Source organism: Calonectris borealis, chromosome 23 (assembly GCF_964195595.1).
Source record: "Calonectris borealis chromosome 23, bCalBor7.hap1.2, whole genome shotgun sequence".
In the NCBI taxonomy this organism is placed as follows: domain Eukaryota; kingdom Metazoa; phylum Chordata; class Aves; order Procellariiformes; family Procellariidae; genus Calonectris; species Calonectris borealis.
The window spans coordinates 5640029-5665242 of record NC_134334.1 but is presented as its reverse complement, the minus strand read 5'-3'; the positions used below and the strand labels follow the sequence as shown (position 1 = coordinate 5665242).

Sequence of the window (25214 nt, the reverse complement as noted above, 5' to 3'; positions counted from 1 at the left end):
GTATGGCTTTATTGCTGCCACTCCCTGCACTTCTGAGGAGGTTTCATGGACATGAGACCCGTTGGGACTGCTCTCAGATCAGCCCAAAATGGGACAGTTCATGATTTGTGTTTGCAGGAGAGAGGTGCTAATGATGCCTACAGGAGCCACAGGAATGTCGCAGATCCGTGGTCCACGGTGTCGTGTTTCTGACAGCGGCTAGTGTCAGATGCTCCGAAGGAAGGTACCAAACCCCACAGCAGGCAGATGTAAAATGATCTGCCCCTGTGTCCCCTTGATGTCCTTTCCACGTGTCCGGCAGAGACCAGTTCAAGTTCGTGATGCCTGCACGCCTATGCGGGATGACAGTGGGAGCATTTGGTCCAACCCTAGCAGGAGAGGTGTCCCTTCCAGAGCCCATCCCCAGTGCTGGCAGCCGCAGCAGAAAGCCCAGAAAAAGGAGGCCGTCTGCCGTCCCAGTTCCCTCGTGCAGCCATGGAAATGCTCGTTCCAGCACGGCCGTAGGAAGGCCATGAGGGCAGGCTGTCCTTCTCGCCTCTTGCGGTCTTTGCTGTGAGCAGAGAGGCCTCCCGTGTCCGGGGCTCTCACGGAGATGCTTTATGGAAGGGGTTGGTGGGAACAAGACCGTATCCTTCTGCCCCCGCTTCTCCCAAGGAACTGGAGACAGACAGAGGGACAGGCATCTGTCCGATGGCAGCTTGAATAGGAGGGAGCCCTGTTGGCTTTGCCGAGGGAGCCTCTTTCTATATGGAAATGAAGAATTTAGGCTAATGGAGCTCAACCATCTCTAATTTTGCGATGGCAGGAGGATTTTGATTGAAAGTAATTAAGCAAGCTAGCTGTAAAATTAATTAAAGCAAAAGGGGGGGATTTTTTTATTGGATTGGATAGCGATATAGCGGCTGTCAAATGGGGGACGGATGGGGGTGACCTGAATTCTCTGCCCTCCCTCCTCCCACTCGGGACGTTTATGTCACTTTAATCTCCTTACAGCGGCTGGTGTGCATTTGTTTGAAATAATCAAGGAAATATGGTCAGAAATTGTCAGCTTTCAGATCTAATTTACCTGACAGCCCTGCGCGGACCAGTAAGCCTCTGTGTGCGTGTGTGAGAGTGTGTGTGTGTGTGGTGTATGCGACTGTGTGGTCACGGAGGACTCCTTGTCTCCCTTCTCCCCCCTTTTTCTTCATCCTATCTTCTCTTGATTGCTAGCAAAAATTCTTCTGACACATCTGGGACCAGCCAGCACCTTGCAGGAAAAAGAAATAAGTTTGAGAATTTTCCTGTGGTCCTTTCACCCCCACCTTCCCATCACTGCCTCCTCCCAACCTGCTGCCTCATCCTTGCACCATAACCAGCTTTAGGGTTTAGGCAATATAGGATTAGGGGAGGTGGCTGTAATTCTTTATTCCAGATGGCTGGCAACTGCTAAACCCACTGTCACAAGTACCGAGTTATAAAAATACTTAAATTAGGCCCTTTGTTTCAGCCCATGTCCCTGCCAAGCAGCTCTCCCGGTGTCCTGCCGGGAGCTCAGCTTGCACGGCACAGGTGGGGGACTCTGAGTCAAGACTGTAATGGTGCTGGGGAGAGGCTTCTCTGGACTCGCACCTATCTGGATTCCCTTGCTGAGCTCCATCTGCTTGTTTTTGCCTTTAGCACTTAAAGAGAGATCCTGCAATAAGAAAGAGATAGGCATGACTTGGTATACGTGTGTGCTCACTTAGCAGGTGAAGGTCCTGATCCAGGTACATACCAAGGCTGCAGCTCTCATACGTCTTACCGGGGGGTGCACACTCTTGACGGAGATCCAGGTTTCCTGCTCTGGATCTAACCCTGCAAGTACCCGGTGTCCTGAGCTCAATGTACTGGAAACGGGAGGGAGGGCAACTGCTGTAGGGTCAGCGTTTCCTCAGAGCTGCCCTGGTGCCTCACATCTGTCTTGCTAGGTTGGCTCTTAGGTTTATTATTTATTATTTATTATTGTTCATTAAGTGCTGACAGAGTTGGGGCTTTTGTTTGTTTTGTTTGGGTCTCCATTTAGAGGCCTTCGCTGAGGCAGACTTAAGTGCCAAGACCTCAGGCACTTTTACAATTACAGCCCATGATCCTATTGTATTGTTTATGTAATGACTCTCAATCCCAAGGGATTCTGCAGCCTTTCTTAGACCAGAGCACCCAGCACCTGGCAGGGAGAGTGCAGGGCAAGTGCTGGCCCCTGGTGCCAAGGAAAATCTCTGGGCTTTACGTGCTAGGGGATCATTAATACGTAGGCAGATCAGGCTGGACCTTGCTGCGAGGATCCACATGCAGGGAAGTTGATTAAGCTGCTTCAGAAAGAGGAGCAGATGATTCATCCCTGCCACAGTCTGTGTGGTTGTGGGATATCTTGGTGGCTCCGACCTGATGCGCTGGCTGTTGGGTGTCCGCAGCCCGCCAGTCTGTCTCCGATACTGAGAGCTGAGTGACTGATCTTCGTGGGCCAGCTTATGTGACCAGTCCCCTGAGTGTCCCAGAGCACCCCAAGCCATCTCAGCACGGGGATTGAAATTTTTACCCTGTTAAATAGATGTGTGGAGGGCACCTCCCCAGCTCTGTAACCTGCTGGACATGGGTAGGACATGGTCTAGTCCATGACCAGCCGCATGCGGCTGTGCTGAGGTGGGTGATGAGCTCATCCCCATGATTCCCGGGTTTATTTCCAGCTTTGCCACTGACTCGCTTTGTATCTGTAGCCATGCGAATGCATAGCTTTGTGCCAGTGTTTCCTCATCAGTATAATGGGTATAATTAGGCTTCCCTGATTGAAGATAGCGCCAAACGCTTAGTGTGCTGGCTGATTTTTTTCTTTTGTTTAAGTGTCCTTTCTGAAAAAAGGAGGTAAGACCTGATTTTAGTGTGCTGGTTCCCATATCATATTTCAAATATATGCGGATTAAAATCTCTGACGATATCAAACCCTTTCCTTGCAGGATAGGTCTGCTGTTGTTGGCTTCCCAATAAACCTAGTAGAAGCAGAGTTAGGTGAAGACTAAGTGCTTCTAAGCGCGCAGTCTGCTCTGTGTTCAGCAAAGTACAGGGGTTGCAGGATGTGGCACTGCTGATCTTCTGTGTTAATTACAAATATAACAGAATGTAATATCAAGAATAGTCTAAATAATTTCATGGCCTGTTAACTGAAAGAGAGCTTGAGTTCTGAGACATGGACCAAGCTACCACTGATAACGGTATCTAAAGTCAGTGGTGTCTGGAAGAAGGGTCATACTGTGCTGGCTGCTCCTATTTCCTTCTGTAGCTTGCAAAACCAGGTGATTAAGAGTGCATTAGATAATTTTCTAACATAACATTCCCTACAGGCAGTTACTGGCATTGCTGTAGAGGCATCCTGAACGACGTGTTGGAAAAGGAAGTGCACAGGACAGTCTTTCTGCATTGTGAAAATGTTTGAGACCCCCATGCAAAGCTGTGCTCTGTTCTGACTCCAAGTCTCCTCAGACATGGCCGAGGAAAATGCACGTGAGTGCTGACCTGGGGGCACCTTCTGTTGTTCTATTTGCACCTACTTGTACCTGTTCAACACATCTCCCCTCGCAAGCACTGCCACTTTCGCTGCAAATGAGTCTGGAGACCCTGACTCCAGCACAGCCAGGAGCTGGAAAACATCCTGTAGTTGGGTGAATGGTATGAAAAGTTCAGATTTGGGTGGCGTGTCTTTTTCTCTCAGTTTGGTGTGAGTGGCAGTGGAAAGCCATAAGCTCAGTTCTCCAGCCACTGAGATGGTGTCAGCTGGGAAAATCATTCTTCTGAGCTTAGCAGAGTGACATTAGCACAAGAGCAGTCAGAGAGGGATCGAGCCTAGCGGGTCTGGCCAAGGAGAGCTGAGGCACTGGGCTGAGAGTGTCTGGGATATTTGACATGTTGATTTTGCTTGCTTGTGCTCAGGACTGGAGATGAGCTGCTCATCCTCAGTCTCTGGGGCAGGAGAGTCCTTCAGAAAGCAGACTGGCAGCTCAGCTCACGTCAGGTCAGAGAAACCTTGGGAATGTGCGAAGAGGAGATCTCCAGAAGTGAGACATGGCAGAGACACCTCTATCTGCCTTTCCTGGGGAGGCGGTTCAGGCTGTGGAGCTGCTGACTCTCACATAGCATCTTGCTCCAGCACTGAACTCCGGCTGCTGTTCCTGTGCATCCAGGTGGCTTGGGGCAGCGAAGGGAAGGAAAAGCCAGAGCCAGCGGCTCAGCTGATGGGGGGTTTCAGGCAGAGGTTGCCCTGCCTGACTTGCAATGGATTCGTGGGCTTTCTGTAGAAACTGTCTCCAAGGGCAAGTCTGAACAAGCCAGTTACTCTTAATTTCCCATGGAGGCAGAAAAGCCACCGAGAAAATAAAAACATTGCAATAGAAGGTTTGGGGATAAGAAGGCATAGTGTTGCTGGCCAAACAAGACTGTGTTTGATGATGTATCTGTCATCCCATTTACCTCCCTGGCAGTGGACCCAAGGACCTGATGAGGATTCAGGACAGGCTTTTGTGAAGACATCCTGAGCAGTGAAGCAGGGTGCTGAATGGGGCGCAGGGCAGCAAGGGAGGCATGGCAAGCCCTGCGTCGCACTTGCAGCCCATCTGCTGGGGCCCAGTTAAAACACAAGGTGTAAGGGAAAAGGGCGTCAGTATGTCTCCCACTGCCCTCTCCCTTCCCCCTTCCATCTCACATCCTCCCTGGAGCACCATGCAAGTTTATCAATTTACACCAGAATGCAGTAAAATCACTGAGGTTGCCAAGGTCTTGGTTTCATTAATTCTGAACCCTGATATGCCAGCCCCCCGCTCTGGCACTGGTTTGCAGGGCTGTCGCTGCTAGTGCAGGCTTGCCTCACGGCTTATTAAACCAGGACCTTTGAAACCTAGGCTGAATTCAGATTCGTAACATCCGATTCCCCCATGTCCCTCACTCCCCCAGTGCCTAGAAAACAGCTTATTAAAAATCACCATTGGTAATTGCCTGGGAAGTCACATTTTTAACACTTTCCTACAGTTCTTGGAAGTTGAGCTACCTCCTTTCCCAGACCACGGAGTAAATCGTGACCATCCCTGCTATTTACTCCAGACTACAGAGGACTTGAAAATGTTCCTGTAGGGCCAGCCTGCCCTCAGGAAAGCCAGTGGATCCCAGTCACAGTTGTCTTTGGGGGGAAGGAGTTCTGCATGAGGCTGAGGATTAGCGATTCAAAGGCAGTGATTCCCCATCCTGGGGCAGGAGCTGCCAGCAGGGAGCCAGCAGCTGCAGTGTCTGCAGGGACTCTCGACCCACCGCTGCTCTGTGCTTTCAGTGTCCCCAAATCCCTCTCCTCCGCACTGTCTGGAGGTGGCTTCTCCTCCTGGGCCTGGTGGAAGAGCAGATGGAGGGAGCACAGGCCAGGAAATGGGTTGCTCAGCAAGCGTGCCTGGGTGTCCCTGCAGGAACTCAGCGGTGTTTGTTGGTGGGAGGGCAGGAGTGGCAGAGTAGCCAGGATCCCTCGTCAATATTTGTGGCTTGTTTCAGTCAGTGGATATTCGTCGGTAAGTCATAGTGTTGAGCTGGATACCACCCAGCTGCTGGAAGTAGAATGAGACCTGTTGACTTTGAGGAGCTTGAAATGTGTCTTTGCCCTGCAGTGCCAATATAGCAGCTGCAGAAACAAGCTGGTTAGTTCACCGTTGAGAAAGCAGAAGACGGAATCCTCCTCACTAGTGAGGGAACTGAAGAGGAGGAATCAACTTCATGGGCTGCTCTAAAGCCAAGCCTGTGGTATCTGGAGTACATTTTCATGGCAGAATGAATTTGCAGGACTGGTGCATGACCCTGAGCTGGCAGGTTAGCCTCCTGGAGGTGTGAGCAGGCACGCCAGGTCCGAGTGTCCTCACTCGGGTGACTTGTACCGGTGCGATACTGGGACTTCTGGGGGCATCTCCTGTGGTTGTTCACAGAGCTGCCGCAGGCTCCATCTACAGCAGCGTCTGGGAGAATTTTCCTCCTCCTCCACCCCAGCAGAGGAGGGAAGGGAAGCTGTGGGCAGACTGGGAGCAGCTGGTGCTGGATGGTCTCCACGTGTGTCCTCGCCGCACTGGGGCAACTCCCCAGCCCGGGTGAGAGCCACGCTGCTCCGTGGCGGGGCCAGCCGGCCCAGCGTGTGAAGCACCAGACTTGGGGGAGGGCTTTGTGGGAGAGGGCTCAAGGCAGCACTCCCCGAGTTCACTCTGCACGGGAGATACACCCTTACGGAGCTGTCTTTTTATTTGCAAACTGAGCAGTTGTACTGGAAGAGATTTAGCAAACATGGGACTGCACAATGCTATGTGTACTGAGTCACACATCAGGGCTAGAGCCAACTAGCACTGTGAGCTACTGAGGCAAACATTTGAGAATAGTTACAATAGGCACCAAAAATATCTTCAAATGAGATCTTTCTGCATTGCTGCATGTTGGGTAACAGGGAGGGCTGACAACCTAAGCTTAAACTCTACCCACATGCTCTAGAGCTCATCCTGGGCAAGGCAGGCAACTGGGATGGGAACAAAACAGAGGAAAAGCAGTTTTCCTCCTATGAAAGGAGCCCTGGTCAGCCAATTTCACATCGGTTGGAAAAGTTCTGCTCTGTTGGGAGAGGTGGGGTTGTGGTCCTGAATAGCGAGTTTGGCCCCGTGGTCCTGGCTCTGGCTGCATTTCAGGAGGGAATGACCCCAGAATTACTAACACACTGTTGGATCTGCAGCTCAGAGCTCCCCACACCTGCACGGGGCCAGAGCAGGATCGGTCCCTATAAGATGTCTTCTCCTATCTGCTTTTAAAGCTCCCAAGCAAGGGGGCTGCTCTTGGGTCTTTTGTAGAAGCTCTCCCTGTCACAGGGTTTTCTCGGGGGTTTGCTCTGTGGTTGCTGTTTCTTTGCCGCTCTCTTTTCAAGTAAAGGAGCTACTTCCCCAAAGCCCAGATCTGGTTTCAGAGACAAAATTCCCCAAACTCAGATTTTGGGGGCTTGTCCAGGCCATCTCGGCAGAATCGGAGAACAGGCAGCGGAGGCTCTCGGCGCTGTCTGGCGCCTGCTCGCACAGACTGAGTGCAGGGCCGGTAGCGAGCACCGAATCCGACTTAGCCTCCTGCCAGGTGACCCTTCCGCATCCTTTCCCCAGTCCCCCCAACCCTTCCCTCGCGTCCCGCTCTCTGCTGCTCTCCGCACCCTCGTGCTGGGGCTGGGATCGCACCTCGGCCTCGCCGCGGCCCCTTCCTGGCTTCGAGCACACCATCTCTCCCACTGGTTTCGCAGCCGTTTTTTCTGCCAGCGCAGGGCACTGAAAAGTGCTGGCACTGCCAAAAACCCTGTGTGCACTACGACTCCCCAAACATCCCTTTATTTTTATTGTTCTGTTAATTACTGTTTAAACTTTAATAAGTCACTTCGTCAGGAGGGGGGACCTGCAGTGAGGTTTCTGTGCAAACACTGGGCCCGGCAGTGACTCTAGTGTAACATAACCCTTTATACAATGTGGGAATGTTTAGACTGTAACAGAAACTTGTTATTTTAATGACAGTTAAAGGGGGAAAAAAAAGAAAGGAGCGAATGAAAAAGGGAAGCAAGTTTGTTGGGGAAATGGCTCATCTCAATCTCTCTGTCTGGCCTCTTTTCTCTTGGCTTTAATGATAGCTGGATAAGGAGGCTTTATGGCTTCTGTTGAAGCAAGTCTTGTTCCCAGAGATGCCCTATACGAGGCAGTATGTGGTCCCCTCTGTTCTGCGGGGTAAGGCTAACAGCGGAGAGATGCTGATGGAAGCAGCATGGCTTGATTTTGCTCAGAGGCAGTAGCAGATGCCTAAAGCCAATTTGAGCTCAGTCTAATTATTCTGACCCACACAAGAGACTTTCCCCTTCTATTCAGAGCTGCTTCCACTGTTTAAGTTTTTAAGTAGCTATGCTGAAACAGATGCTGGCACGCCATAAATAAGAGGGTCCAACATCTTATGGAAAAATGGACCTTCAAGCTAGAAAATGCTGCCTTATTTTGACTGGTCACCAGTCAGAAGGAGGAACCATTATGGACACCTGAGAGAGAGAAAGAGGGAGAACTTGGCTCACGCTCTCGGCAGTGGGAGGACGGGGGGTTCACAGGCATCCTCGATTTGGGATTGTGACTGTTGACACCTGTATTGCTTTGAGGTAGTGGAAGGTGGCTGTGCAGTGGCTGATGTCCCTGCGTCACAGCACTGAAGTCACCTCCAGGTTTGGCTTGGCTATATGTAGCACTCACTATAGACAAGAGCATATAGAGTGATATATATGATCTGAAAACCTTCAACTCCTGCTGACCTCTCTGCCGCTACAGTGAAATCCCCAAATCTGTACAGTCTGGGTGAGGAGTGACGTGAGACCGGGAGAAGGGAGAGCTCCCACCTTTTCCTTGACAGGTTCCATGTTACCCCCTCCCCAAGCTGGTCACTGGTCCCTGGCAGTGCTGGTCCTTGGCGGTGCTGGTCCCTGGCGGTGCTGGTCCCCTGGGCAGCACGGCTTTCTCTGCCAGCCGTGGGTGGGGGACTGAGGGAAGAGGGGTATGGAGGGGTATGGGGGTGCAGACTGGGGCACAAGAGGTTTGGCAGGAGATGTTGGGGAGGAGGAAGCTGGGATGGTGTTGGGAATTTGAGGAAAGGAGAGGGGAGAGGAAGAGCACGCTAAGGCTGAGGCTGGCAACTGGGAGGGGAAGGGGGACACAAAGGGCAGAACTTTGGAGGGGAGGTTAGGAGGATGTGGGGTGCAAGGAGCACTTTGCTGGCAGCAGAGCCTTTCATAGCATCAAGAACCTTCCTCAGGTTCCAGCTCATGGCCAGGAGTCCTGTTTCTCTGTGCAGCGACCCTCTCTCCCCTTTGCTGAGTTTCTGACCAAAACAGGAGGCTGGGGGACTAGCACTCCATAAAGCTTTTTGGTGAGGGCGAATATAGGGTGGAGCGGGAGGGGATGAAATCATGGGGCTCCGGGGGACTGTGTTTTCCCAAGTGGGTGAGCAGGCAGGGAGCAGGCCAAAACGGTTCACGCTTTCCTCGCCCGCTGCTGGGGTTGTGATTGTTATTGATTGGGTTTGCTGTTCTCGGCACTTTGTGTTTTTCCAGCTGAGCATTGGCTGCCCCCTGAATAATTTTTTTTTTTTTTTTTTTTTTTTTTTTTTTACCTGTGCTTTAGTTCAAATACCCCCAAACATTGCACGTGGGGCAGGTGTGTGCACAGCCCTGTGCCAGCCGGCACTGCGCGGCTGGGGTGAGCCTGCACCGGGGCTGCACACGGTTGGGAGCATGCAGGGGTCTTTTAGGTACCAGTAACGTGCAAGCCTGCTGTTAGTAGGATTAAATTCATAGGTCTGTGTTATCTCTGGAAGTGTGTCACACAAAAAGGTAAAGAAAGCTGCTCTTGTAGAAAAACCAGTGTCAGGGCTTCATGTTGAAGCGAATAATAGGAACATGCGCAGGGACTTCCCACGCTTGGGCACGTATAATGTATATACTTTATACAAGTGCATAAGCTTCAACCCCAAAGACAGAGGGCCAAGGGAACTGCTAGCTGGAGAAATAGTTTTGTTTCATTTCCAACGTGTGGTTGTGACTTTCAGACCCCGCCAAGCTCCTCATATTGGCCTGTTCTCGCTCCAGCCTGGTGTGCTCGTGTCCCTCCTCCGCAGAGCTGTGCCTGCTCACGGGGCCGGTGGCAGGAGCCGTCCCTTTAGGAATGGCATTTTCCAGGTTCCTGTGTGAGGCTGAACATGTCCCAGCTGCAAAAATAACTAGCCTATATACCCTGTGGAAACAGGAGCAGCAGCGACACATCTGTCTGGTCTGGGCAGAGCCAGCTTGTAACTAATGCCCCAAAGGGGCATCGAGCGGCTGCAAGCTACTTGTCAGCATGTGGAAACCCAAAATAGAGACCTTTGGGGAGGACTAGCCCGTCGGAGGGGCGAAGCTCTGCAGTGGGCAGAGCTACAGATACCTCCGGGCCTCTTGTAGGACCGGTGGGTTCCAGCAAGACGTTAATATTGACTGGCTTCTCTGGACCAGCTGCGGGGCGTGCAGGCTGCTGGCGGGGCTGAGGCCAGGGGCCGAGGCTGGCACTGCCGGGCACCCGTGTCCCCGAGAGCAGCCCCAGCCTCTTCCCCCCCGGCCCCTGCTCCTGCCTCCCCCGTGGCCGGTGGGGTCACTTTGGTTGGAGAGCGCAAGCTGAGCTCAAGGATAGAGCCCCCTGGACGGAGCCAAGGAGCCGCTGTATAAAAAACGCTGAGGTTTTCCTTTTCTGTACAGCGCGTTTCCCTAAATTGCCTTTGACTGTGTGCATCGCTAATGAAAGTTTATGCCCTTGTTAGAAGGACAGGCAGGTCCGTTCCAGTTAGGGCTGGGTCTATCCTTCTGCCAACTGCCCTCCCCAGCACACACACACACACACACACACGCTCTCGCTCGCTCGCTCTCCCTGGTGAATAAGTGGAGGCTGTTATAAAAAAAAAAAAAAAAAAAAAAGAGGAGGGGAAAAAAATTTCCATATTTGTGTAAGTTGCTTTAAAAGCATTTTATCATGTCATAAAAAAAAAGGAAAGTACTCTCGGAAATTGATCCTGCACACGAGCCCATTGGACAGAAGGACGTCGGGATGTTAATGGCTATTTTGCTCCAGGGTGGCTTATTAAAAAATTTATACATAAATGCTTAAAATTGCATAAATTATTTAAAAAAAAAACAGTAAGCAATTTGCCATCCCGATCCACTTTTCCTCTTTTTCTTTCCCTCGTCATCCTTTTCTTCCCTTCTTTCTTAAAAAAAAAAAAATTCCTTCCCCCTCTTCTCACCCTTGTCCCCTCCCTGTCTGAAAATGCGATGCATCCAAAATTGTACGTGTATGTGTGTAAAATAAATACGATTTTAAATGTGACCCGCCACTGGCCAGTGGAGCTAGCTATGAGGGGGAAATAAAAAAAAAAAAAGAGGGGAGAAGAAAAAAGAAAAGACAGAAAGAAGTTTGGATATGATGAGTGTTTCTCGCAGGCGTGGAATGTCACCCACATATCCTGGAGATTGTACTGGGGAGGTTTATGATGGTTTCCCATTGATTTGTTTCCCCGACGCAGCTGCCGACCTCTATTGAGGGACAAACATAATCAGCACTGACGCAAATTAGATGGTTATTCGTTTTGAAAATTGACAGAAAAACAATAAAAAAGATGAAATGCTCCCAAATCAATAGATATAATGAAATTCAAATAATCCGAGAGATGAGGTCTCCATGGCAACTGATAATGTGGAAAAGAAAACAATTTAATAAAGGACAGACACACTTTGAAAACAGATTGGGCAAAGGGAAGGCGGGGGGGCGAGGGAGCAAGGGGGGCCGTGGGTTGGGTGGTGGTGGGAGGGGGCAGCGGGAGGAGGTGGTGGTGGGGAGCCGGAGCCGGCTGCCTCTCCGGTTGGTTAGCGGTGCTGTAGTGAAGGATCACTGTCCATCCCAAGGACGCTTGCCATAATTAAGAGAGGCTTTCGGTCCAGAAAGTGCAGATTCAGGTTTTAATACACAAAATTATTTCAGGAGCACTGAATCGGAAAGTCGTTTGTTATGACCTTCCTGAGAGGCCTGGAGCAGGGCATGTTGGAGGCGCGGCGGCTGAGCCAGCTGAGTTATGGCATATTTGTGTTTTTATAGTGCGGAGGGGAGGGGGGAAGGGGGGAAGAAGGTTAAACAGTATTTACAGCTCAGTTGTTTTCAGAAAGGAAAGAGAAATAGAGTTCATGAAAAGATGCGAGTGGAAGAGAGAGAGAGAGGGAGAGGGAGAGATCCCCTGCCCGGCACACACACTCCGCTGGGACGCCAGCTCCAATGAGACACTCACCGATGCTCTTTTTGCCTTAAGGTGTGAGGTGCAGATGGGCTGGGGGTAAAGAGGGGCTCTTTGGTGGGATGGGGAGTGTGTCTGTCCCTGCTGCCGAGTCTGTCTGCAGGGTCCGGCTGGGAGCCCACTGTCTTCTCACTCCAAGCTGCAGAATAAACCGCTCCTGGCATGCGGGCTTGTGCTGAAAGCGTGCGTGTGTGTGTGTGTGTGTGAGTGCATGCAGGGTGCTCTGCGCTCGCACGGGTGGCTGCCTGTGTGCGTCTGCATGTGTGGCTGCTGGTGGGCTGTATATACGTGGGTGCTCACCGCATGTGCGGGGCTGAGCAGAGCTCGGTGCGTGCGGGTGTGCGCCTCTGGGGAGGTGCATACGCCGTGTATCTGTCTGTGTTTTGCGGTGTGCGGATGTAATACTTGTACAGGCACAGGTACATAGACGTTTGTGTGCATTCGCATGTGTTCTGTGTGCATACCGTTTCACGAGCACATGTATGGGCATGCGACGGCATGTGTTTGTGTGCTGGGTCATGTGTGCCTCTGCATGTGATAGTGCACCTGCACGGCCACGTTTTTATACACGTGTGTTTTCCCACTGATGGGTGTTTGCAATTAGTGATAGCGCTAGCACATGGATGGGCTCACGAGGACAAGAGAGATAAGAAGATGAGCCCTAATGACCAGCAGAAAGAGCAGCAAAAGGCAAGACAGAGAATTAGCGTCGGTGTGAGCACTGAGAAGCGTGGGGTGAGTGCCCACACAGCTCAGCCGGTGGGGCTTCTCTCCCAGGCCGTTCTGACAGGACTGCTGAGTTAACAAGCTCAGGGATGACCCACTGCTTTCACACCAGAGCTCGGCTCTCCTCTGGCCAGGCTGTGAGCCTCTTCCACACGAACAGGACGGACAAGCCTTTCTCCTAACCGTGTTGCACAGTTATCCCCGGGGGTTAAAGTCCCCTGGACTCCCAGTGCTGCGTGTGATGGGTGCTGGCTCTGCGGGTTCACAAAAAAGTCCCAGCCCCACTTGGGGATTTTAGAAACCTTTAAGGGATGTGAGTGCCCCCTTTGCATACCAAGCCCAGAGCTCGTTACCTGCTCACATACAGCTCAGGGAGCGGTCGGGGGCTGCGGGGAGGACGTAACACAAGCTGGAAGGCTAAGATGCTCTAGTTTGCTCTCTGTCATGCAGCTCTTGCTGAGGTCTCACTTACCTCGTGCGGGCTAACACACTGATTTACTTTGCAGGACCAGAAAGACCACAATAATGAACTTTTTCTGGCCCTGTGTTCCTTAGTGATGCAACAAGCATTCAGGCTCCCAACTCCCATTTATGCTCCTGACTTCCCACTGCAATTAATTAGGAGTCTGCATTCTTTGTGGGGTCTGAGCTTAATAGTGCTGAAAGGGATTGCAAATTGCTCTTAAGCTGCCTACCGACTACCAACAGGGTTTGGAGGGACCCTTTTTTAGGAGGTGGCTCACTTAACCCCTGCCCTTGATTAGGGATGACTCTGAGCCCGGCCTGAAGCCAGGGAGCTGTTCTCCAGTGACGTGGGTCGTGGTGGGTTTGGATTTTCCGTAAAGTAACTCGTTAAAGACAGTCACCAAGAGGGACTGATGAAACTTTGAGCAATTCCCTTCTGAATCTGCATCCTTTAAGAGACCTGTTGTCTCTCCCAGGTCCTTTTTATTCCCCCAGCATCAGGTACTTGCAGCTGAATCTGGTTCCCTCTCTACCACCTCGATGTTTCACTGCACCCCCTGCCCTGACTCTTTCAGCATTTACAAAAAGAAGTCTGTGCAGCGTTTCGAAGGGGCTCACGTCTTGGCTTTTTCTTCATTCCTTGGGAGCTGGCTCCCGTAGGGGCTGGCTAGCCCTGCTCCGGAGGCATTCCCAGCCCTTTTTGCTCTCCATCACCCCTTCCCTCCCTCTCTCTGCATCCACCGTGTCCTCCTGGCACAGCACCCGGAGTGTGCATGTGTGTCTATGGAGAGGTGAAGTTAGGCACGGTGTTTGCATTTAGTTGCCCTGACAACATGTCTGGCTTCATAGGGAGTTTTCCAAGGGCCACAGCCAGCCTGCAGGGACCTGATGGTGATGAGCTATTACTCTTCGCTCTCCCTTTTGCGTCTTTCCCCTTGGTTTTCTTCACAACCTGTGGGGAGATTGATGGCGAGATTGTGATGTAGATGTTAGCAGTTCTGCTTGATTTATAGAGTTACTTAGGCTGAGTGAGGCCACTTAGGCTCGTCTGGATAGTAAACCTTTTAACTGGACTAAAAAATTAATAATAAATAAATAAATAAGGCAAGGAGGAGAAACGGGATCAGAAAAGCCGATCCTCTTGGCTTTATGTTATCTGAAAGAAAGACTCTGAAGACAGCAGCCTCTCAGCCTGGGGAGCAGCGAGACCCCGCTCGCTGCTTTAGGCTGGAGCTCTGGGAGCAGGTTTTCATGGGACCAAGAGGAGGAAGCTGTTGAAATGTCTCATCAAAGATGCTGCATTGACAGACGAACTAGAAAGTTGGCTGCAGGACGCAAGGGACTTTTGAGCTTCAAACTGTCCTGAATCAGTGCTTGTCCTCTGCTTTTACTTGAATTGCAGTAGCACCTAAAATGGCAAACAAGATACTGGGCCCGCTAAGCTGGGCACGAAATCTTTGCCCAGATGGTTTATCATCTGAAGAGACCCAGCAGGTCAAGGGCAGGAGGGGAGCCTGTGTGATGTTGTTTGCCCAAAGAGAAGGAGCAGGTCAGGAGCAGAGGAGGGAGCAGAACCAGAGTTCCTGACTCCTGTTACTCACTTTTTTCCCCTCTTCTTTCCACTCTGCTCCTTTTGTTAATTCTGGGGACTTTTTTCTTGTCCTTTGGAGGTTCAGGGTACGTGAGTGCAGAGCGGGGCAAAGGGAAGGGCAGAGGCAAGGAGCTTTGTCTCAGCACTCGGGGGTGAGCAGCAGAGCCTTAGCGGCTCTCAGAGTAAGGAGGCTGGGGGTAGACAAGATCAAAGCACATTTAGGATCATTTTTGAGATCTGCTCAGGAAAAGGTTCAGACGTGCGTTACTAAAGAGCTGTGAAGAAGGATTAGTCCTGTCCTTGCTCGCAGTTGAACCACTTTCCCCACCAGCTGTGCCAAATGCCTGTGAAGAGCTGGTCGAGCGGCAGCGGAGCAGGTCAGCGGCAGGTGAGAAGGCAGTGTCGCAGAGGAGACCGGCGCGGTGCAAGGGAGCGGGGCCGGTGTGGGGGCTGTCGCGATGCAGCCGGGCAGGGGTGAAGGGCCCCGAGCGAGGCTGAGCTGGGGCAGGGTGAGGAGGATGGCGCGGTGCAGGTGGAGAGGTCTCTGCGGTGGGAGAGGGCCGATGCGGCAGCCGAGGAGGCAGCGCAGTGCTGAGTGTTAGCAGGTGTCCGTCCTGCTCTGCTGCCTGCCAGCCGGGCTCTGCTCTCCAGCGGGGACTCTGCGGACTCTGGAGGACTTTGAGTTGCAGCCCATTGCACCATTGCAGCAGGAGCGGCTGTGCCTGGGCTGTGCTTGGGCCAGCTCACTCCTAGTGTGAGGTCTGTGCTGCCTTTCTCTCCCTGGCCAGTGATATATGGCATAAATTAGGCCTCTGAAGGGGGATACTGCATCCTTAAGAAGAAATATGTCCTCATTTTTCTTAAACACCGTTTGCACTGAGTGAAATGTTTAGAAGGGACGCTGAGGGATAACTTTATTTCTTACTAGGGAGTTCAGAGCCGTTCAGTTAAACCCATAAAACACTGGGAGTAGGGAAGCTGACAGCCTGCCCGTGCATTAGAAAAGCCATTACTCATCTAGGGGAAATTCACCCCATGCTGGAGCCTCACGTTACCAATGGGGTGGTCCAGGGGAGGACACAGGATCATCTCCCTCGGCCATCTCAGGGGTCAGTAGGATGCTCAGTGGTGGAAGAGACTCAGTTAGTAACAATCCAGCACAGTGACAGAGTGCTGCTACAGAGATCTCAAAGCGCTGAGTAACACGGCTGCTGGGTGGGTAATCATCCTCATTCCTCCTCCTCTGCATGGGGAAACTAAGGCACAGAAGGCCGGGGAGACTGACAGATACACCATGATTGGAAACCAGGCTGGAAGCCAGCACTCCTGGCTTTTAACCCCCACCTTAAATCCCTAAAACTAAATTCCCTTCCAGAGCAAGGAGGGAAAGTCAGGAGCCCTGACCCCCTGCTCTGTTTCTGCTGCAAGGGTGGAGTCGGGAGCCTGTTCCCAGGGTGGAGTGGGGAGTCCTGGGTCCACGTTCATTGCTCCAACGTTCAGCCCTTTCTTCCCAATGGGATTTAGAACATCCGCTGGAAGACGAAGGCAAGGTCTTGTAGGTGGTAGTAATGGGAATTCCTGCTCAGATGATGGTTGGTGGTGTGGTGGGCTGCGTTACAGGTGTGGCTGGGTGGGCTTCTGCTCTCGCACAGGCACCTCGCCGGTGCAGGCTGCCGTCGTTCCCCCAGCGGCTGGTTGTCTGAGGGGACAGGGCCACAGGCGCCCAGCGTCATGGCAGACAAGGCATCGGCCACCAAGACGGTGGTGACTTTCTATTTGATATTTTATTTTGGAGGCTTGACACCAAAAGATTTAATATTTGTTTGAAATGAGAAACAGTTCTCAAATGAATTTGGAGAGCCTGGGAATTAATGTCAGACCCCCCTCCCTAAACACCCCTCCTCCCCGTCAGCTCAGCCCCCCCCTTTCAATTTCTGAAGCCTGCTGATTTGAATATTTATAAATATCAGTAAATTATTTATTGTAGCAATCTGCTGTGCCATTTCACCAATCGCCGTTAACACTTTAGGGCTCGCTCTTCAGGAGGACGCGACTGGAGAAAACGGGCACCTGGGGGCTGGGAGCATGCTCCGGGGAGGGGGCTGTCATGCCAGGGCAAAGCCTGCATGACTGTGATGCCGGGAGGGGTTGCCTCTACATGCAGCACAAGAATTGGGGGTGTTTGCAGGAGAGGATGGAGACCCTCTGTGCCCAGTACTAGGGGACACTGCGGGGGGACACTGGGAGAGGACATGGCTGGAAAGGGAGGCTTGTGTTCACAGGGGAAGGCAGCAAGGAGGATTGCCTGACATGATGTGCCGTTTGCTGCAGCACTCTTGCAGGCTTTGCCCTGTGGTCTGTGGGGACCTCGCTCTGGCTTAGAGCTCAGCTTAGCCCTCTTTGCTTGTAGTTTCTGTTCCCTTGAGGAGCAAAATTCCTCTCGGTTTCTCCTGTCCCATTCCCTTCCTCCATAATTACACTTCTGCAGTGAAAATATACACCATTCAGAGATGATGTGGCTATTTTCTGTTTGGGGAGAGGGGGGGCTCCCCGTGTTGCTGAGCTGTTCTCCTGGAGAAGCCCCAGCAGCAGCACCAGAGCAGCCAAGTGGCCGGGTGGGAAACAGGAGCAGCCCAGCTGGCTGGCAGACCCAGTGCAGGGCACCAGCATCTCCAGAGCCCCGTCGCTTCCCCCTCCTCTCAGGATGTCTTCTGTCATTCATTGTCCAGTACTGGTTTCTGTACGCTGCTCCTCACTGTCACCAGAAAATTACAGCTTAACTCTGCAGCTGAGAAGGTTGAGCAAAGGGAAAGCAGGACAGGCTCGCTGAAGGGAACTGGTACTGGTCTCTGCCCCTTAGGGCCAGGGTTGAACCAGGCTCTGGGAGCTGGAAACAGGGAGAAGAGTGGCCTCTTGTGCAGCTGGAGATGGCAGTGTGGCAGGCAGGAGAAGGTCAAGCAGTGCTGAATGCAGGCAGAGCGCACTCTGACGAGCGCCGGCCATGAGGACCAGAGCAGAGTCCCCAGCTTTTCCTCCGTGGTTATGGATGGGGTGTGTAGGGAGAGCCCTCACGGCTATGGGAAAGCAGGGAGCGTAGCTGGCAGTGCTTCCGTAAGGACGCCCTGGCTGCTCGCTTCGTTTCTCCTCCCACGTCTTTGATTCTCCTTCTCCTCCCTGCCCAGTGCTGAGCTGGAGCCTGTCAGGTCCGACTTTCACACCGAGGGCTTTCCCCGGCTTCACGCAGACACGCACAGGCGGGATCCGTGCTTGCAGGGCAGAGGAGGTTGTTAAAGAGCCTTTGTGAACTCCCCAAGGTCAGCCAGAAGAGACAGCATCCACTAATCCAAGGTCATTTCCTGGGCTAAAAGCAATAAAATGTTTTATTGATAAACTGAAGAGGGGAAAATATACACACTAAATCCACTCTCACACATTGTGGGCCATGCCTGGGCTGTTGCTGCCTTTGCCCTGGCCCTGCCTGGGATAATGCACGAGTCTTTGTGCTGGAGGGGAAATGTTTTCTGGAAGGGGCTGAGCGTTTGGCTGCCTTCCCTGCCTCCTCCCGGCGTGTGGCTGGGCACCGCCAGGGCATTGCTCCGGGGAAGCATGTTCCCAATGCCCCAGTGGCCTTCTGCTGTGAAGGTTTGGCTCCATCTTAGGGACCGCAGCTCAAGTGTGAAGAGGCTCCGGCATGCAGCATCTTCACCCCCCACCCCAGCGAGCCGTGCTGCCCTCCCCGTTTGGGGCTCCTGGGTAGACTGGAGTCTCTCCAGTCAAGCTTGCACCACAGTGGTTAAAAAAGAAAAGGACTGTGCAGCATGTCGGCCCTCCTTCCCTCCCCCTTCCCGCCCCAAATAATGCTGTTAATAATTAATCGAATGAGAGCTTGCAGCTCCTGGAAAGCTGGCACTGGGACCTCCCTCTTGAACGGAGCTGCTCAGCTGGGCTTAAAAGTCTTCAACAGGAATATGAAAGCTCCATCTGTTCGACGTACCCGGCCCTCTGAAGTGACAGCGCGCCGTCCCTCCCCAGCCAGCACCCTGCTCCCCACAGCACGGGCCCGCCTGCCCCTCCTCTCCTGCCCCTCCTCAGCCCCTGCCCCAGCCGGCGAGGGTCCCCCCTGCACCCCCGGCTCTTCCCACACCGCTAAGCTCCTGCCGCGCAGCCAGGGCCCCTTCTCCTCCACCCATGCCAGCTGGTTCATCCAGCTCCCACACGCCCCTTTTCCCCAGCCGGGACCCTTTCTCCCCTCTACCAGGGCACGTTTCTTCATTGACCCCAAGCCAAAGCCAGACTTCGGCTCTCTTTTCCTTTCCCTGCAAAGCCAGACTTTCCCTTTGCAGCGCAGTTTGCCCCTCAGCCCTATTTCTGTCCACGCTGCAAAGCCCTTCATTCCTGCACAGGGTGTGCGCCCCGTAGCCCCTCTTCTCCCTTGGGGGGAGGCAGAGCTGGGCTGTGCCCACCTTGGCAGCACCCCGCTGTGGAGTTCAGGGTGAGAAAATGCTGCTTCGGGAGGGAGAGACTGCACGCGGGGTGCTGGCAGCACATGGGGACCTGGGGAAAGAGCGGTGGTGGGGGCAGCAACCTGGGCTTGGCGGCAGCGAGTTCAAGGGGTGACAAGGCAGCAAAACGGCGAGGTGGGTTTTGTCCTCCTCCGTGCCAGGCCTGGTTGCGGCAAGCCGTACCTTTTCTTCAAAGGGAGGTTTGCTCTCAAGATGCCAGGGGGCTGGGTGCAGAGCGGAGGGAGCCGGTGTCTCCTCACAGGGTGTGGGGAGGGGGCAAGCGGAGTAAACTCCTGGTGGCATTGTTTTCAGAGGAAGTGCTCAGTGTAAATAGAGCATGTGGGAGAGTTTGTCCTGGGCAGAGATGAAAAGTCCGTGTGACAGGCTCAGGTTATAAACGGCTTCCTCAGATTGATGTGAAATCAAAACATTTCTATTTAGACGAAGAAAATGAAGGGGGATGTTTACTTAGCCTGGAATCTTTAAACAGTGCGATGGAGACGCAGGGTGATTTGGGGTGGGGAGCTCAGCCTGGGGGGAGGGAGCCTCTGCCTGGCTTCGGGGGTCCCTCCCTGCCTGGCAGTCCCGACCTCGGGCAGATACAAGGGTCCCTCATTCAGCAGCTCAATTCCTCTCCCTCTGCCCGAGTGAACGAAACACGGATGCTCTGGTCCCCTCCGGCCTCATGGCCATTGTCAGCATTTCTTTGTGAGAAGGGTTTCCCTTCCACTTTTGAAATTGAGACGCTGAAAGAGGGGAACAGAAATGTTGATACAGGTAATGTCCCTCCCGTTCCATAGACAAGGAGATAAGGCAATGGAAAGATAAAATGATGTGTCCAGGCTTGCGGAGAGTTGGTTGCAAGGTTGGCAGAAGAAGCTGGGAGTTCTGATGACCTGCAGCTCATGACCATATGTGTGTAGGTGGGATGGAGGTACATAAAAGTCCTGGTTCTACAGGGCAAATCCCATCTCAGGAAGGTCTCTGGGGGGGTTAGTTTTATAGATCAGGGCAAAGGTACGTTTTCAGAACTTGCTTTAAGAAAAGATTCTCAAAATGTTAAAGAGCAGCATTGCTGTGCTCAAAAAAAACCCCAAACGCAAGGAGAAGGGACAGGAAAGATGTAGAGGTGAAGAGCAGGAGTTGGGGGGCAGAAGCTGGGGAGGCAGAGGGACAAAGCCAGGGTGTGTGAGATGGAAGGAGGCAGGAACAGGAATGGAAGACAAGTTGCAGGCTCCCTGGAGTTGCTGCGTACGCGGCAAGTGCAGCCCCAGGAACGTCTGTTCCTCTCTTCCTTTGAATAAATATTTATATATTCATTTGCCGGCTGGTGCACGCACTTGGCTGCTCACCTCCAGACCAGAATAATGGGACCTGCCCTCATTGCAGCAAGGGGGAGGGCAGCGGGGATTTGGGCTGCCGCGTGTCTGCCTCCCAGTTATCTCCAGCTGCGAGCGGTGCTGATCTCACCAGTTAAGCAGGGCTGGGTATCGTGAGAACGCGGACGGGGAATCACCAGGCAGCGTTTGGGAGAGCGGCGCTGGTGATTCAGTGCTGACCCAGTGCCCCAGCCCTGGGCAGGCACCGCACCGCGCGGGAGGCACCATCCTAACCACCTGCAGCCATCGAGGCTCCGCTGGCCCTTCGCCCGAGCATACAGGCGTGAGCTGTAGGTGTCCTGGCCAGGCTCCAGTTGGAGCTCACAGCAGCCTCCTGAGATTCCCTCTGTGGTACCAGTTGCGCATAGGATCGGCCTTCACTTTCTGCCCTAAATAGAGTGGGAATGTGATGGGAAGGGAAGGTGCCAGCACACAGAGACTTTTGCAGCTTCATGGGCGTCTGCCTGTGCCCATCTGTATGCGTGAGGACTGTGTGCGTGTGTTGGGGAATGTGTGAAAGGGAAATGCGTGGGGAAATGTACAGGAATGTATTTTGGGGAGATGGGACTTTTTAACCCCTACGTGTATGACTACATTTATGGAGCGTGCCAGCGCATACACACAGCTCTTGAACAGCTATGATTTCTAGATGGGGAGGGACGTGTTTGGGGGCAACGTGTGCTTTCCCTTCAGGAAAGCATGATTGCACGTAGGTGTTAGTGCCGGGGGAGCGTGTGTTTGGGAAGTGGAGGAGTACATTTTGCCTCCTTTTGTGTGGGGGGCTGATATATTTGTCGGGGGGTTATTTTTCTTGCAGCCCTTGACAGGGAAGCGTGTCTGAAGCTGTCAGGAGTTTACGCTAAGCAGCCACTCTCTGGCTCTTGGACAGCAGGTCTAAAGTTTCAGTCTGTTTGTATTGGGCTGTCATGTTATAGGATTAGGGGCTGTCACAATGGCTTCTGGATGCATTGTAGGGGGTCTGATTAATCTCACTGTGCTTCTGTGGAGCAGCACCTCTGTGCTGGTGACAGGGAGGTGTGGGCTGAGCTGCCACGAGGGACTCCTGTGCAATGGAGGAACCCGTTCTCACCATTCGAGGTCTGGAGACGGTTTCTGTTCGCTCTCTGTGTGATGGGCCCCTCTTTCAGCACGACATGAAGTCCAAGAGACCTCCAGCAATGTCCCCACAGTAACTCCAGTGGCGTGTGTGTCCGGCAGGCATTTTACCGGGTGCTCTTCCTGAGCTCGGGGACACAGAGCAGGGTCTGCCTCGGCACTGTGCACTGGGGAAGAGCCAGGCTGTGCGCACATTTCTTGCCTTGGGACCTTTAACCCTTCTTAGTCCGGGCGTCTCTCGGAGGTATCATAAATAAGAGGGAAATGAGACAATGCAGCTGCTTTAGAAACAGGTTTTGCTTTTATTTGTGATTGAATCTTGTTAATTGTTGGTGCAATAATTATGCAAGTGACTCTGTGATAGGGACGATTTAGTTCAAGATTCTCTGTGACCTTGAAGTTAAGACCTTACCTTCTTCCTTTCTCCCCCCACTTTCTCTTACCCCTCCTTTACTAGCTGTCACATATGAATAAACTACATTAAAATAACAAACCCACACTAATTAGCTGATTGTGCTGGGAAGTGTGAGAGCAGAATTTCCTGTGTGTGCGAGAGCGAGCGAGCGAGCGAGCAGGCAAAGGGGCCTGATCAACTGATACCAACCCAAAGCAATTTTCTCCCATACGACTGCCACACACCAGTCTGGTGCTCCAGCGCACGCGCTTGCTCCTGTCCTCTGTACTGGTTCTTTCTGGTCCATACTGGTTCTTTTCTCTGAGACTATGCGTACATCCCATTAAGTGAATTCCTCACCGTCCCTAGGGTTAGGCTTGGGAAGCTGTTCTCCCTGCTATTGGTACTTGGGTGCAGTTACTGGCTGGTGTGGTTTTGGCAGCCAACACATCTGGGATGGTGCTGGGGACCTAAAAGCAGGTGGTGCTGCAGTCTGAAGGAGAGAGCAAGCCAGGCTTTTAACAGGCTTCATATCCTGCCTGAGCCAGGAGCAGAGGCTGGTCCATACCACGTTCACCTGCCTGAGATGTTTGGGGCCTTTTGAGCCCAGTTCAGTCCCAGGATAAATACGTGCCTCTTTCTTGAGGCCAGTGGCATCCTTTGGTACCAGCAGGTTCAGAGCGTGCCTCTCACCGGGCTCTCCTGGCTGGGCTTCCACTCAGAGCTTAGGAGACAGATGGCAGTCCCACCTTTCAGAGGATGACACTGGCTATGCCTGAAGGCCTGTTGGGTTGGGACCAGCCGTTTGCTGTTTGGGTTCAAGTTGTCTGATCCCACTAATGCCCCTCCTTGCTTCTTTCCCCTCTCTCTTTCCAGCTGAAAGAACTATATGCACTGACGCAACCTCAGGAAAACCCACAATGGCTGCCAAGCGCAAAGGCGGCCTGAAGCTAAATGCAATCTGTGCCAAGCTGAGCCGCCAGGTCGTCTTCGACCACGGGGGAGCCGAACAGGCACGAGCGGACAAGGGGCCGCAGCGGGAGAGCAGCAACAAGGACCTGCCTCAGCCTGGGACCAAGGAGCTGGGGACGGAGTTTTCGGATGGACTCAGCCGTGTGCAGAAGATCGAGGAGGACAAAAGGAGGGAGGTGATTGAGAAGTGGGTGAACGGGGAATACAACGAGGAGCCCTTGCTGGGGCGAGCGGAAGGCAAGGAATGTAAGGGCGCCGAGAGCGCGGAGGTGCCCCCCGAAGGGGTTTACATGGTGCAGCCCAAGGGTTGCAGTGACGAGGAAGATAATGGGGACGAGGCGGACGCTCTGAGGGGCTCGCAGGATGGCAACTTCTTGGATGACAGGGATTCAGACGGGCCGGCCTCGAAGGATGATGCCTACCGGTCTTCCAGTGGCGAGACAGGCTCCAAGCTGGGGGGAGGAACTGCCTCAGGTAAGCCCTCTGCCCCCTCCACCTCCCTGCGTGGGGCAGCTTCACAGTTGCATTTTCTGTGGGACAGACGAAGCTGTTGCTCTGTGTCCACGCCAGATACTGCCTGCATCTGGCAGCCGAGAAGGAGGGTGAAAGCCCCAATCCCCTTGCCGGGCATTTTGCTCTTGGGACTGTGCTGAGTTTGCCTCTGCTTCAGCCTCCCCTTCCTGAGAAGGGTGTTTGTTGGGGTGGATGTGGCTGGATGGCTCCTTCCAGACCATAGATCCCTCGGTAGAGTAGATCACTCCCCACGGACTCCTTCACGCCATTCAGATGGAGATAGCTGTGGGGTGTGCTGGTTTCCTGCTCATGCATTTCCGCATGGAGGGGGAAAAAAGCAGAGAGTGCCCTTGTGGCAAATCCCAGGTGGATTCTGCAGCGTATTGGCACACGCGCCAGCTGTGCAGTGCATTGCAGTGCAGGCAGGGTTGTGTAAACACACTCATGCCCAGATGTTGCATCTTACGCAATGGTAATTAACCCCGAGATCAGAGCTGACCACGGGAGCCCAGGGCTGGGCCGGGAAAGCCAGTAACTCATCGTGCATTTCAGCCCGGTGCATGCTGCAGTCCAGCGGCCCGCGGAGGTGCTGGGCCTCCCCTTCCCCCGGCTTTCACGGGCAGGTCCGGCGCGGCCACCCGTGAAAGCTCGGGGGCTCTCGGGGACCCAAGCGCAGCTCCGGGAAGAGGCGCCAGGGAGGGAGAGCACCTGCCGCGGCCCGGCGGGGCCGGGGCCGCCATCCCGCGGGGCCACCACACCTGGGCGGCGGCACCCGGCCCAGCCGCGGCCCCGCGCCCGCCGCGCGCGTGCGGCGGCCCCGCCCCGCCTAACGGCCGTCCAGGGCGAAGGTTCTGGAAGGAGCGGCCGCCGCGGCGGGAGGCAGGAGGTAGGCGGGGGCGGCTTTCCCCGGGGGAACGGGCGGGACGAGACCCCGCGGAGGGGGGGGGCCGGGCCGAGCTGTGCCAGGGCGAGGCCGGGGTGGCTGCACGTCCCGTGCGGGACCCCGCCGCCGCCCTCCGCTACTCGGGGGCTCGGCGCTGCGGTGCTGGTGGCAAGCTTGGAGCGAGCCGCTACCTGTCCTTGTCACTTCCCCCTGGTTGGCCTACCAGTACAGATGCCGCTTCTGGGTGTCAGATAAGAGCCCGTAACAGAGCCCTCCAACGCGTAATGCGTTGCGTTCCCTTTTTGCTGCTGCGTGTTCCCGCATCCCGGCCGCGGGGGGCTGAGGGGTTACCACTCGCTGTGGCATTGCCTCCGTCGTGAGGCAGGCGTGGGGCCCGCGGGGTAGCACACCCTGAGTTCGGGCTGGGGCTGGTGAAGCTGCCGGTTCCAAACTTGTATGTCCCCCACCGCTTCGGTCCGGGATGCCGGCTTGCGTGCAGTTGCAAGGTGTTTTCCCCCAGGCTGTGTGCGCATTTCTTATTTTAAGGTAGCTTCTGCCTTATTTTTGTGGTTCATTCAAAAGCTGAATTCAGCAAGAGATGTTGGGGAAAGCCCTAGCTGGATTTCTTTCTTACTGCTGATACCCAGGTTCCCCCCAGATTGATTTGGGGGGGCATATGAGTACTAAGCCTTGGTAAAAGCTTAGGGTAAATTGAATTCTCTCCATTAGGGCAGAGCAGCTCCCTCCCCCGATTTGTCACTCAGCTGGATTGGAGCTGTAA

The 25214-nt window shown here is 53.6% G+C and overlaps 1 protein-coding gene across 1 annotated transcript in view; it reads left to right on the top strand.

Moving 5' to 3' along the window:
- Positions 1-5814: 5814 nt before the first annotated feature.
- Positions 5815-25214, top strand: part of CASZ1 (castor zinc finger 1) — a 66753-nt gene continuing 47353 nt past the window's right edge. The window contains exons 1-5 of the mRNA XM_075171908.1: positions 5815-5870; positions 5967-6087; positions 7021-7140; positions 7679-7772; positions 22942-23511. Coding sequence (XP_075028009.1) covers positions 5815-5870; positions 5967-6087; positions 7021-7140; positions 7679-7772; positions 22942-23511 — 961 coding nt within the window. The remainder of the gene's footprint in view (positions 5871-5966; positions 6088-7020; positions 7141-7678; positions 7773-22941; positions 23512-25214) is intronic.